Source organism: Myripristis murdjan, chromosome 1 (assembly GCF_902150065.1).
Source record: "Myripristis murdjan chromosome 1, fMyrMur1.1, whole genome shotgun sequence".
In the NCBI taxonomy this organism is placed as follows: Eukaryota; Metazoa; Chordata; class Actinopteri; order Holocentriformes; family Holocentridae; genus Myripristis; species Myripristis murdjan.
Window position 1 is genome coordinate 15871784 of NC_043980.1, and position 13524 is coordinate 15885307.

At 42.7% G+C, this 13524-nt stretch overlaps 1 protein-coding gene across 3 annotated transcripts; it reads right to left on the reverse strand.

Moving 5' to 3' along the window:
• Nucleotides 1–1265: 1265 nt before the first annotated feature.
• On the reverse strand, nt 1266–9156 carry lyl1 (LYL1 basic helix-loop-helix family member). Of its 3 annotated transcripts, none has more exons than XM_030064130.1 (6): nt 9130–9156; nt 8696–8977; nt 6684–6979; nt 5304–6105; nt 3759–3853; nt 1266–3560 (listed from the first exon to the last, which is right to left on the reverse strand). In XM_030064130.1, exons 4-6 carry the CDS (start codon nt 6092–6094, stop codon nt 3016–3018), a joined length of 1431 nt encoding a protein of 476 aa, XP_029919990.1. In that variant the 5' UTR covers nt 6095–6105; nt 6684–6979; nt 8696–8977; nt 9130–9156; the 3' UTR covers nt 1266–3015. The 3 variants fall into 3 exon arrangements, 2 of the variants coding, with proteins under 2 accessions (XP_029919990.1, XP_029919978.1); XR_003928986.1 differs by having other exon boundaries at nt 1267–1991; nt 2836–3560; nt 5304–6979; XM_030064118.1 differs by having other exon boundaries at nt 1267–3560; nt 5304–6979.
• Nucleotides 9157–13524: the final 4368 nt, after the last annotated feature.

Sequence of the window (13524 nt, forward strand, 5' to 3'; positions counted from 1 at the left end):
AACCACATTTACTGTAATGTCTCTCATTTTCAAAGGTGTGGGAACCACTTTACAATTAAAGGTATAGGTCTGCTAATTTGGAATTGATTTACTCCCTATTAAATCTTTAATGCCATAACATCAGCTGCCTGCTGTACCAATATATGATCTACAAAGTGACTGATTTTTTTTGTGCACACTTTCACTTGTTCAGCAGCACCTTACATAACACTCAATTTGGTAGACTGATTCATATGTACTCAACAAGGAGAATACTACCAAAGGAATGTCAATGAGGTGAAAACTGTCTCGCAAAATTCTTATTTTTGCCTCTGTATACTCATCCTCAAGCACCTCAGCCAGTCATGGTCCTTATATTTGCATTTCTTTATGTAGTATGCCCTGCTGGCCTTCCATATGGCATAAGGCTGTGGTTACTAACTACAACACTTGCTCATTAATATAACATAGTGTTTCACACAGTTACACACAATGTGATCAACATCATCTAAAGAAACACAAATATAAGGGATATCGTTGGCGTGTAGATGCAGTAACACACACCGAAGCTGCAAAAGTGCTGATGTTTTTGTATTGTGGTATGTGATGAGAAGTATTTTACACAACAGTTTTTGCCCCATCAGGTCTCCATAACACCCCCAAAAACACACTAATCGATGTGTTATTTGGAAACAGGACAAGGCCCAAGCCGTTATAATGCCTCCACAACAGCAGAACACCCCTATACCCTTTAAATGTGGCCCGTGCCTTGGCCTGCAGTATCTCCGTGGTTTCAGAGCAAAGCAGGGAAGGGGCAAGCCAGCTTGGCACAGCAGTGCGGGCACAGGCAGCAGCAGCAGCAGCAGCACGGTTGTGCAAGCAGCTCTTCCTGTTGTGCAGTGCAGGACAGCATATATAGGGATTCCAAGAGCACCCTGGTGGCTGTTTTTCTCTCACTTTTTCCCCTCCTTGCTCCCTTCTTCTATACAACAGTTGCTACCCTACCCACACACACGCACACATACACACATGCACCACCACTCCCCTCCAGGAAACTCGTTGGCCGTCAATGAGACAGCACTAACTGTAGGCGTTTCCTGGCCGCTTGATAGAGCCAGGCAGGCAGCCGGAGAGACAAGACACCACCAGCACAGCTGCAGTCACCCCCCACCAGCTCACCCCTAACCCCCCACTCACCTTGCTGAACCCATCTCTAACCTCATCCCACATCCACCTTAACCTCCCTCACCCTCGACTACACAGCAACCACTTTTACTTTCTTACATAACTCCTCGCTAATTCCTCACCACATCCACACGCATGTACTCTTAGGCATGAACACACATATTGCAACACACGCAACACAGTCCACCTCAACTGGATCCATTCTTCCACAGTTTTTCAATCAAACCTCACTGAATAGCAACAAGGGTACCAGGATTTTTTTTTTTTCCATGTCCAGGATTCTCACAGTAATATCACAGAGCAGCTATTTCCAGTTTGGAAATGTCAGGTCACGTACACTAAACTTTTTTAAAACTGGTTTTTAAGTGGCGTTATCAATCTGTCATGCTGGTGAACAGTCCAAGCAAACAACATGGAGGGATGTAGTTAGGCTTTGGCTATTCAGTCTATATCCTCCAGTAAATGTAATGCCCGGTGACAGATTGAGTGTAGCACTAAATTACAACTTCGACCTATTGTTGGTTAAAGTATGCACATAAATTTTTAAGCTGGTACTCTCTGGTCACAGATTCAGCAGCAAACAAGTCCATTTTTGTGTGATTTTATGAGAACTTTAACCTTTTGCAGTCTGTGATTATAATACTTGTCGAATATTAAAAACTAAAATCAGATGCACATTTGTATCTACATCTAGGAACCTTGCTAGGCTGTTTAACAGTCATAATCCAATGTCATTCTAGTTTTGCAGTTAACAGCTGATGGTTTCTGTAGACATTTCACACTGAGCTTCATACTTACTTAACACTTGGACATGAGTGTTCCCTAAACTGAAAAAAAGAAAAACAAAGCATTTGGAAGTGTTGAGCAATCGTGCTGACGAAAAGGCAGTCTTTGGAGTGCAATAAGAGGATGTCAAATAAGGAACAGCAAACTAAAACACGCTTTATTTCTGTCTGGTACAAGTGTGTCACAATGTCCGCTAAAGCCAGGGTGGGTCCTTCACCCATGCTTGTTTGACAGCTAGGAACAACAGGAACACCAAATACTGCAACCTGGTTCAGTGAATGCATGTCTGCCATTGATGTTTCTGATGTCACATTTTTTTGCAGGCACAATAGAGTGTTATGTGTCACTCTGAGGCACCGTGACAGTGGTTCTATTCTGGCAAGATGCCAATTATTTACATGTAAACTTCAAAGGCTGCATGTACATAAGAGCAGAATATCAGATTTTTAACCCTTTGTGTAAAGATCTAAGATTTTTATAATTAAGAATTGAAGAGGAAGTTTTTTTGTTCCTGTTTACAAAGAAGAGAGAAGAGGTGAGATGTGTGTCATCAAGCATTAAAAATAAAATATTTTGTGCCTGTGTAAATGCAGCCTGAGATGGTTATATTTCTAAGAATCTGTTACGCATGTTTTATTAATGTTTTCTGATTCACATTTTTGCAGAGGTGCATTGTCTAACAGATGAACACGAGGGCTTAATTTTGATATAAAACATAAAAGTTTCTATTTGTTCTGTAATGTTTCACATCCTTTAACATGCCCAGAGAGTACATTTCAATATTTTCCCAGAACACAAAGCCTCACACTCAAGTTTGCACATGAAAAGGACAGGGAGACAGATAGTTTTCCAAACATCATGTCACTAAAAAAATCCATGTCTTACTTATTCACAGTCCTTGGGAGCTGAGCTTGCAGCAACTGAGTCGCAGAAGAAAGCGGCTCATCGCCTCCGTTGTCTCAAACACTGTGGGCTTTCACAGTAACTATGTATCCTTTCCTGTCTGTCAGTGTGACATTTAAGCTCCAAATGGTTGCACACCTCTTTGTATGGCATCCTGTGGTGTCATAGCTCATCATTTGTGGCTGCCACCATCCTTATCTGACCCTTGACCTTTCCCAGAATGCCATGGGTCACCAGTGAAGTCTTAGCCCCAAAGCTCTCCTCGCTATCCGTGTCACCATAGCAACTAGATGTTGCAGGGGAATTAGCCAGGGCGATGACCGAATCACTTGAGTCTCTTTCTCTGAGGGCAGTCGCCAAGGCAGGACGGGCTGAAGCTGGTGGGGGACAGTGGGATGGAGGAGGAGTGTCACACTGGAAAAGGGGATTCAGTTTTTTGCCATCCAGCCCACCCCTGGTGCCCTCCCCATCAGCATCATCCTCAGGCGAGTTTCGGGTCTTGTCCTGGGCCTGGTCATTGAGCAGAGTGACCAGGAAGTTAATGTACTTCATGGCCAGACGCAGGATCTCATTCTTGCTGAGCTTCTTGTCAGGAGGGTGTGTGGGAATGAGTTTCCTCAGCTCTGAGAAAGCCCCGTTCACATTCTGCTGTCGCCAGCGCTCGCGGCTGTTGGTGAAGACACGCCGGGCTAGCTTCTGAGGAGGGCCTGCCACATACACACACACACACACACACACACACACACACACACACACATACACTGTATTAGTGTGCAGAACATATACTGCAGGCTTGTGTTTTCAATGCTTCCAAACACACAAGCATACATCTAATTCTATCTGTATTCATATCAAAATCAGGTCCTTTATTCAGATATAATATCTAATGAAGACATAAAACTTACAATCATTAAGCTCCATCTCAAAGTGTGAGGAGGGTCTCCTCTTGATCCGGCTGTTGGCGAAAAGGCCGTAGTTACCTGAAGGACCCAGGTAAGAACTGGAAAGACAAAGAGAAAAAGAAAAAGAAAGACCAATGAAAATTGTTTAAAAATCTTCCTGTAACTGCACACAAAATCATCTGTGCTAATATAATACACCTAACTATAACACACATGTTGGATCATTCCATCCTGCATAATCACCTCTGAAATAACTCCAAAAAAAAAGAGATCTTGGAGAATGGATGGAGCATGCAGGAAAATGGTGGAAACCATTAACTGTGGCGTGATTATGCTGGTGGCATTGATTGAGTGTGCATGCAGAGTTTGGGCCCAGTCTCATTAAGCCTGGTTACTAGCTGATTCTGCGTCTGGGGGATGAAATAGATCAATGTTTCCTGGTACAAACAGAGCTGAGAGAAGCGTGGAGGAAATCTTAGTCACAGATCTCAATGACCGATGGGGAAGCTATGGATGCAGAGTCAGACATTGTAAAAAGTCCTACTTTTCACATACTTCCTGCTCCTCTGTTGCAGTGTGGTTTGATACCGAAGAGCAATGATTCGGAAAGTATTCTCTTATGGTACTGAATAGATTAACAGCTGGAAGGCTTTGATAATAGATGCAAATGAATACCTCTCTTCATGAGAAATGGTGAGCAAAGTGTAGCCAACTCCACGTGCCCAAATGAGCTTTAAATGCACTCTTCTGTTGCCTTTTTTCAATTAAACTTGTTAAGGAGCCCATATACTTACAGCCATATTCAATTTAAAGGTTCATGTCAACGTTGGAAAGCACATCATTTGATGGTTTTCATGATTGATCCGACTCACTTAAAAATGACTTGCTTATTTCAAGTTTCTTTTTTGAGTCTAGCAGTTTTACATAGTGTACCTTTAATTGCAAAAAGTAGAAATGTGGCTTCGAAAATGGATTTTTTGGTACAAACTACACAAAAACAAACACTGAGTGATGCAACCAGTGTTCACTGTTCAGTAACCGCATCCACTAAAACAATGTGTGAGAACATGGGGCTCTCTTCATAACAGCACATATCCTGCTGTCAATTTCACAATCCAGTCCCATAACCGTGCGCATAACCACTATAAATCACAATGGGAACTCATGAAGTCCCAGCAGTTAAAGTTTCAGACGAAACAGAAACTTGGCAACCAAAGTGGCATCATCACTAACCATATCAGGAAGCCATATCATAGCAAGTTTGACAACACAGTATTCCACATCCTCACACCTGTTGAAAATGCAGTGAGTGAGTTTGTGGGATATTTCACCTTTTATTTGGTTTCTTTTGTAGTATTCTAAAAAAAAAAGCCAAAGTTAACATGGCCTTCAGTTCTCACAAAATAGGGAACAAATTGCAACATTTGTTTAAAGTTTGGGTAATACTTTAGCTTATTCAATCAAAATGTTTATTCTAGCCACCCCATTTTACCCCGTTTGTATCAGTGGTTTCAGGCTAAGGAGGGATCCAAATAAACGAATTCTCACCTAGTAAAGAAGGGGTGTGCAGGCAGGTACTGCTGAGGCAACAGGGGTCCTGGGGAGGGAGCTGAGGAACCACCAGGACCTCCAGAACCTCTAAGACTTCCAGGATCTCCAGGAGGGCCAGAACCTCCAGGACCACCAGAGCCAGCTGCTGACAGACAGGTAAGCTGGGTGAGGCGGAGGTCCCCGTGGGGCCCCTGGAGGAGGTTGGGAATTGGGTGCAGGGCAGTCAAAGGGGTGTTGGGGAGGGGGAGAGGGGGCTTGCTGTGGCCCAGGCTGATGACTGGAATGTGGGGAGGAAGGGGAGCAGCAGATAATGAGGATGATGAGGATGTAGGGAACGAGGAGGTGGATGCTGGAGGGGGGAGGGGGCACGGGGAGGCCTTGGAGTCCATGGCTGGTGCCGGGAGGAGGGGAGGTGGAGACGAAAGTGTTGGAGACCCATCAGTGGTGGCGGCAGCGGCTGGCCCTCCTCGCTTATCCTCCTCCGTCACTATGACGATGGAATCAGGTGCAGCTGCTGTATCCGCACAGTGATTGGTTAATGCTGTCGTCGTGGGAATGAGGGGATGGAGTGAACCGGCTGCAGGGACGTCCGTGTCTCTGTTGCGCCCTGCCTTGTTAGCAGGAAGCGGGCTGCTGATATTGTCTGGAGAGGCTAAGGGCTGGTTCTGGAGGGGACTGTGCTGCTCCATGGAGGCAGAGGAGGCGGGGGAGGAGGCTGAGGAGGAGGAGGGGCGAGAGAGGTCGGGGGGTGAGGCAGGTTGGTTGCTGGGATTCAGCTTCTCCATCATGGTGGTGAAGCCTGTGGGGGAGACCCTGTCAGTGCCAAAGCTCTGTTCTCCCTGCTTGCTCTTCCCCAGTGTGTGTACTACTAGAGTGGTTATTCCCTGCAGAGTGTGTGTGAGTGTGTGTGTGTGAATCCTGTATTTATACACATGTAAAAGAGCAAGTAATGTGTACCACTTGCAGCTTGTCCTGCAGACCTCTTCTAACCTAATGTATGTGCATTTTCCATGAGAAGGCCTGATAATCTTCTATTTCCTCTTTTTTAATTCCAGTGTCCTGCAAATTATGCAATATTTTGCTGTGCTATCTCACTTAAAATTGCATGTGGGTTTTCCTCTGGCCAACCCAGTATCCATCAGCGCTTCTTATCAGTTCCAGGGTCCTCAGTATGTGGGTTCTTGCGCTTTTTTTCCATTAGTCCAGAGACTGTGTGCCTTGGCTTGGACTGGAGCTGCCCTCTGGCTCAGTCTGGTCCGCCCTTATTACCCGTCATTCTGGGGTCTGCTGCATTTGCAACTGTATCTGTTATGTGAGTGAATGTGAGCTTGCATTCATTCCCCAACTACAAGATTGCAGGTGCCAGTGAAACCTCACCTCTGCGTGATACAGTCCTGGTAGAAATGGAGGGCTAGTTCAGTGTCATCGTCTCTGGGTTCAGTGCGAGGCTGGGCTGGCTGTTGTCGTCTCGTTTGACGCGGACGGCTGTCTTTTTCTTACAGCACATCCTGGAGCAGTGAGAGGCTGCTGGCTTTTTGAATGGGTCTCCCGTGGCCGTTCTCGATGAGTCTGTCTGTCTATCTGTCTGTATGCGTTTTGAGGATGTGAGTCAAAATCCTTTTAAGCATTCAGAATGTCCCAGAGCGGTAAAGATTGGATTGATATCAAAGAGTCTGTTGAACAAAAGAAAAAGTCCACAGGATATATCTTCAGTGAAGAATAGGCAATAAGGCAATACGAGATGAAAATGTACCTGAAGGTCAAAGTTTGCTCAAGCTTGTATTGAATCACGTAATCAAAAACATAATTTCCTAAATGGAACCTGGTGTTCATTTTCAAAATTGCAATCTAAGTTCATACAACATTGTATGAACATATTAGTCTCCCCAGTGTAGCTTTGATGAAAATGCTGTTCTCATTTGTCGCTGGTAGATTTACTGTTGTGTTGTGTTGTGTTGTGTTGTGTTTTTTTGACCGCACCTTTGCATTTTTAGTCCCAGCCCTCTGGAGTCACCCTCCACAGTCCATCAGGTTTGCTGAGCCTCTGCACTGTTTTGAGTGGCTTTTTAAAAACCCATCTTTATAGGAAGACCTTTTTTTTTTTTTTTTTTTAAATAGATCTCCATGCCTGTATGATTAATTTTAGCTTGGTCTGTCTCTTCTGCTGTGTTTTATATTGTAATTTATATTATTTTATTCATTTATTCATTTATATTATGTGTGTGTGAAGCACTTTGAACTGTGTTTTTTAAAAAGTGCTATGTAAATGCAGCTCTTCTTATTTTATTTATTAAAGAAGGGAGCTGTTGATTTTTACTCAGCTCTGCAAAACATGTCAGGCTCAGAGGAATTGTCAAATTTGGCAACAGTAATTCTTCCCCTTTCCCTTTTTGACTTTCCTTATTTGTATGCCTTTATTTTTAACAGTTCCATGTTTTATGATAATGCACAACCTATATTTACAGGTTTGATTTCGGTCCAGTTTGCACCTTAACATGATGTTAATATATTGGTAAAAAAAAAAAAAAAAAAAAAAAAAAAATCCGGAGATGATGTTCAAAGGCACTTACAGGAATTAGAATATATGAAAATGTTGTTAAAAGAGTAAAATACCCAGCACTGCAGGAATATTTCAGCCTCATCTGCTGCCCTACCTTAGGATAATTAGTTATAATGAATAAATCTTATAATTCTTATCTTATAATTTCTATTTTTAATGTAAAAACATTAGCATTTAATTTTAAAATTAAATGCTTGACACACTAGTGTGTCAAACCTAAATCATTTGGGATATTAATTTGCACATTGAGCATAATGAGCATAATATATACAGCATAATGAGCAATATTTATGGACTCTTAAAATAATAATATTGTAGATATGTCAACACAAATTAGGAATGCATGACTTCATCATCTGACATTATTTTGAGAATTGTGATTAACATGCTGCCAACATTTCATTAAAAGAAATTGTTTTTTGTGGCATTAGATTGTATTTTTGTCATATTTATTTATTTTTATTTTCTCTGTGTGAAATTTGTGTATCCTTGCTTTTTATTTTGATTTTGGAAAAATGCACAAAAGCTATATATTTACCATGTATATTAGATTATTACAAAAATATGTATATAATTGAGCTTTTGGCATAATCATTTTAAATTGGTCATTTAGTGACAAACTGGAATGTTGTGTTTTTAATTTGCATATTTATGAATGAATCAGGCATCAGTTTGTCATTTTATAATAGCTCCTGCAACCTAGAATCAACGAATTTAACATTGTTTGATAGTAACCTGTGACAAATATTTAGTATTTTTCTTTTTTTTACTATACTGTTTTCTATACTGTAGGCCATAGGTGAAAAAAAGGAAAAATACAAATACTCACAAATACATTGTGGCACTCCGCATGGCCCATTTGTCTCTCAGGCAAAATCCACAAGAGTTGAAGTCAACTGTGAACACACGTGTCGTCTCCTCGGCTCTTCCTCCTCAGTGTTTTAATGTCGTCGTCCTCCTCCTCCACCTCAGGTTCCTCACACTCCTCACGCTCCGCTGCAGGCTGGCAGAGGAGTCGAGCCTGTCAGCCGCTGTCACTCTCTGAGGTCAAAGCTGGAGCTAAACTGTCTGTCACTACTCAAACACCCCTCATACACACATGAAGCTCTCTCTGGCACACACACACATACGCACACACAGACACACACACACGCACACAAATGAAATAGTCCCAAATTGTCACAAAAAATGAACTACAAGTGAGTGAGACTGACAGTCAAGACGAACTTGTTCGTGTTTTGTTGCTAAGTTGTTCATTCTCACCTCTCCCACTGTTTCCTCCTCTCTCTCTCTCTCTCTCTCTCTCTCTCTCTCTCTCTCTCTCTCTTCTTCCCCTGTCCTGTCTATCCCTCCTTCTCTGGCTCTCTTCGCCAAGAAGACACAATGCTCTAGTTGGTTGCCAGTCGGAGAGCTGTGGTACTGGCGAATGTGAGGTGAGGGAGGGACAGAGGGTGAGAGAGGGAGAGAGAGAGAGAGAGAGAGAGAGAGAGAGAGAGAGAGAGAGAGAGAGAGAGAGAGAGAGAGCCATGATGCAAGGAGAGTTTTCCGCTCCCTGCTGGACAAGAGGATGTGCTTGTACAATATGGTGGCTGCTGATAAGAGCCTCAAAAGCTGCCTGTGGCCTGTAGATAAGGACCCCCCCACTCCACCACCCCACCCAATACCAATACACACACACGCACGCACGCACACACACACACACACACACACACAGACACACACACACACACACAAACACATGCACGCACACCCACACACATACGCACATTCATAACACATCGCTCACGCACACACAAGTACGTTCACGGTTGCATGTGTGCACACACAAACACACACATCATACTAGAGTGGTCAGTCCCAGACTTTGAAGGGAGTTGGATCGTTACCAAGAAGCTAACTGCAACTGCGCTTATATCACAATATAATAACAGACAAAGATGTATGCAATACACACACGTTCAAGCCACACATTTACTCATTTACACACTCAAACACACGACAGAGTCATATATCATAACAGCTTGGGGGATTACCCACGAGGCCTCGCAAAAGGCTAAAGTATATTATAATAAATGTCTGTTATCAACATTTATTTTTCTGTGTTTTCTCCAGAGAGCACATCCTGATCATAAACACAATATGTATTAGCACTGTGATCTTTTGGTCTGCCACACTTGACACAGACTGAAGTCATGAAATGTGGTGAGACAACAGGAGAAAAAAGGAGCAACTGGCTCTGTGGCTCCCCGGCTGGAGGTTTTTTGGTTTTCTGTTGTTACATCAGAGCACACCTGTGCCTCTGATGACCAACACACACGCCGTCATCGTGGTAACTTTCCTCTCCAAGAGCTCCCTAACTTCCTTCCCTAAATCTGTCTCCCACCCATTCTCCATTACTGTCTCTCTTCTCCTCCACACACTCACATTTCCATTCTCTCTCCTTCCTATAGTCTCTCTGTGTCGCTCTCTCTCTCTCTGAACCTCAGGGTCAGCACCTCTATTACATTCTCTCAGCCATTTCCTTCTTAGACAGTCAGAAAACACAAACATTATAAAGGCTTTACAGTTATGTGACCTTCCAGGTCCTGGGAAAGAAAGCAATTTGCTGAGCAACTGTTCAACAAATCTGTCATCATAACCCTCATCATCATCACCATCAGCATCATTATCAACATTACTGTTGTTATTGTTGTCATCGGAGTCATCATCATCATCACCACCAACCATCATTATCATCAGGCTATATGGTCTGAGTGTGCTGAAACAGGAGCAGAGCTCTGTGCGCTCTCGCAGTGAGAATGTGTCATCAGTCTGTCACACTCGTTTGCGTCCGGCACCTGTGGTTCCAGTTGATCACACTCTATGTGCCAGAATAACGCTGTAGTGGCTGGGGATACGGTATGAAATTTGCCTGTAACTTATAAAAAGATACACAAGGGACAGAGAGAATTCCTCTGGGATTCACATTTTCCATGCTTTTTGTGCTCACGTGGCGTGTAATAAAGTGGTACAAACAAATTATATTACCTAACAGAAATTATACTGATAATATATGATGATAGCAACTGATGATAGAACATCATCAATTGGTTATATTATCAGTAAACTTTTGATAGCTTTACAGTGTTAAGCTTGTGCCTGTGTCCTGGCTTTGTCTTGTCATGATTGCTGTTTGTTCAAAATTTAAAACATTCAAAGAAACAGAAACCTTCAAGCACAGCTGTAGCTGCTATTTATTAGTTGATTGATGCTTTATAACAGTGATCGTGCTGCTGCTCTATCTTAGCAAGTCATATATTCTCATATTCAGTGTTAAAATTTTGTTTTTCTCAAAACAGATGAAAAAAAAAAAATCTGCCAGTAGCCTGGGATGATCCCACTTGCTCCAATGCAAATCAACTAGATTTTTTTAAAATTATTATTTTCTTGATACTAGTGGCCTGATCTAGATTATTCTGCCTTATTTCAGCATATTTATACTTCCTCCCAGAGACATTTCTGAAACAAGTGAACCTGCATTGGAAACAAGTGGAATTATCTCATGATCACTGGCAGATTTGTTCTGAGAAAAATGGATTTTAACACTGAACATGCAAATGACTTGTTAAAATGGAGATTTCTTGCAGTGTGTATCTTGCTGTAATAGTGTTTTTCAAAGTCAAGGGCATACTATAAAAAATTGTATGGCAGAAAGACTGAAATGAGCCTCCAAGTTGTATCTGAGAAACTGGCAGTTTCAATTGCAAAGGGATTTTTCAATAGTTCAACTTTGCATGAAGATATTGGTCATGCCATGCTTTCACAGTGTGAGCAAGTCCCTCCAGTGTTAGGTTAAACTGGATGAAATACTGTGAGGTAGAAGCAGCAGATTACGAGTCAGTGTACACTCTGGGCTTCCCCTTCTTCAAAGCCTGACCTCGGCTTTCACAGACAGTCAGTCTCTTTTCTGGGCAGAAAAGAAACGAGACAAGACGTTGACGTTTTCATTTAGGGGCCTGTGTGAACACTCAAACTGTAAATGAGGAGTAATAATAGAAACAAACGATAACAGACTGCTTCCGCTTCTCCCCTGAGTGAGGAAGAAATCAAGAGAGGATTGTTTTAATCTCAGAGCCGCTCTGTCACACCCTCCTCCCGGCTACCTCACAACACCCCGCTCGATACACAAAGCATCAATAAGGGAGAGGTTGTGGGTGATTTAAGTGTGTGTGGGTGATTGAAGTGTGTGTGGTTATGATTATATGTGTGTGTGTGAAAGCTGAGGTCAGGTCATGTAATGAAATAACTAGAAGAGTGGAGAGGAAATAAATAAATTCTCTCTCGCTCTCTCTCTCTCTCTCTCTCCCTCTGTGTGTGTGTGTGTGTGTGTGTGTGTGTGTGTGTGTGTGTTTGGGTGCGCACCTGCAGAATCAAGATTGATCTCCTTGGCTAATGAGCATGTGTGGCTAAAGGAGAAAGCAAGGCCTGTGGAAATGAATGCCTTTGATAACCAATGCAATACACTGAGAAACAGGAAATACCTCCGGATGGTGCCTCTTAAATGATGGATCAGAAATCAAAATCAATATTATAGTAAACGCAATAAGTATGTGCTCCCATGGTGAGAGATTATATGGGTACTACCGGGCTAAAAATGACCAACAACTGTTATCTACTGCCATAGACCACCAAATAAACTCCAGTAAAATTTCCGGAGCATTATTTTTAAATGTAAATATTCCATAGTGCACAGTGTGAACATAGAGTCATATAAGTCATATATACAGCAAGGACACACACATGCGCACACGCAGCCCCCCCCACACACACACTCCTAAAGTGGGCTCCATGGCCACGCTTCCTCCACATCATGTAAACACTATTGTGCGTCGGGCGATAGGGATCACTGGAACCTAATTGTTTGAGGCAATATTCGCAGTGCATTTCATGGAGAAAGTGACAAACAAAGCTGCGAGCGCCAGCAGGGACAGAAGCTCGCTCTCTCTCCTTCTCCACCGCGACAGATGTTGGCTCTGTTTGTTTTTCCTGATTGTCCTGGACGGCGGCCATGCAGCCCCAGACAGAGACAACACAGCAAAGAGTTCTGATTTATGATTAGCATTTAGGGATGAAACTTGAGGAATGGACTCGCGGTGCCAACCTCGAACCTGATATCAGCCACCTTCAGCTTGTGACATGGACCGGACGCACTTCATCAGCACTTGTTCAGCAGGTGTTGGGGCAAACTACAGGTATGAGTCTTCAAATGGTCAGCAAAGTGTTTCTGGAAACACAGCGGAAGAATATTGATTTCGGTGTGGCAATCATGATCAAGTCCAATTTTTTTTTTTTTTTAGTTTATTTTTTTGTGGCATTTGGAGAGACAGGAAAGACGGGGCAGAGAGAGAGGATGACATGCAGCACAGGGTTTGGGCCGGATTCAAATCCAGGCCTCTGCGGCTCAGCTTTAATATTACATGGCACAAACTCGACACCAGGACAACTCCTGAGACAGAAACAAAAATATCAGATCAGTGACAAACATGCAAATTTCATCAATGTCCAATTTGTAGCTTTATTTAACACAATAAACATTTCCACCGAAGGAAGTCCAATAAAATGTTCAGAGACACTAAACACATACACAGAGACAGATGATTATTTGAAAGTTCATATTGC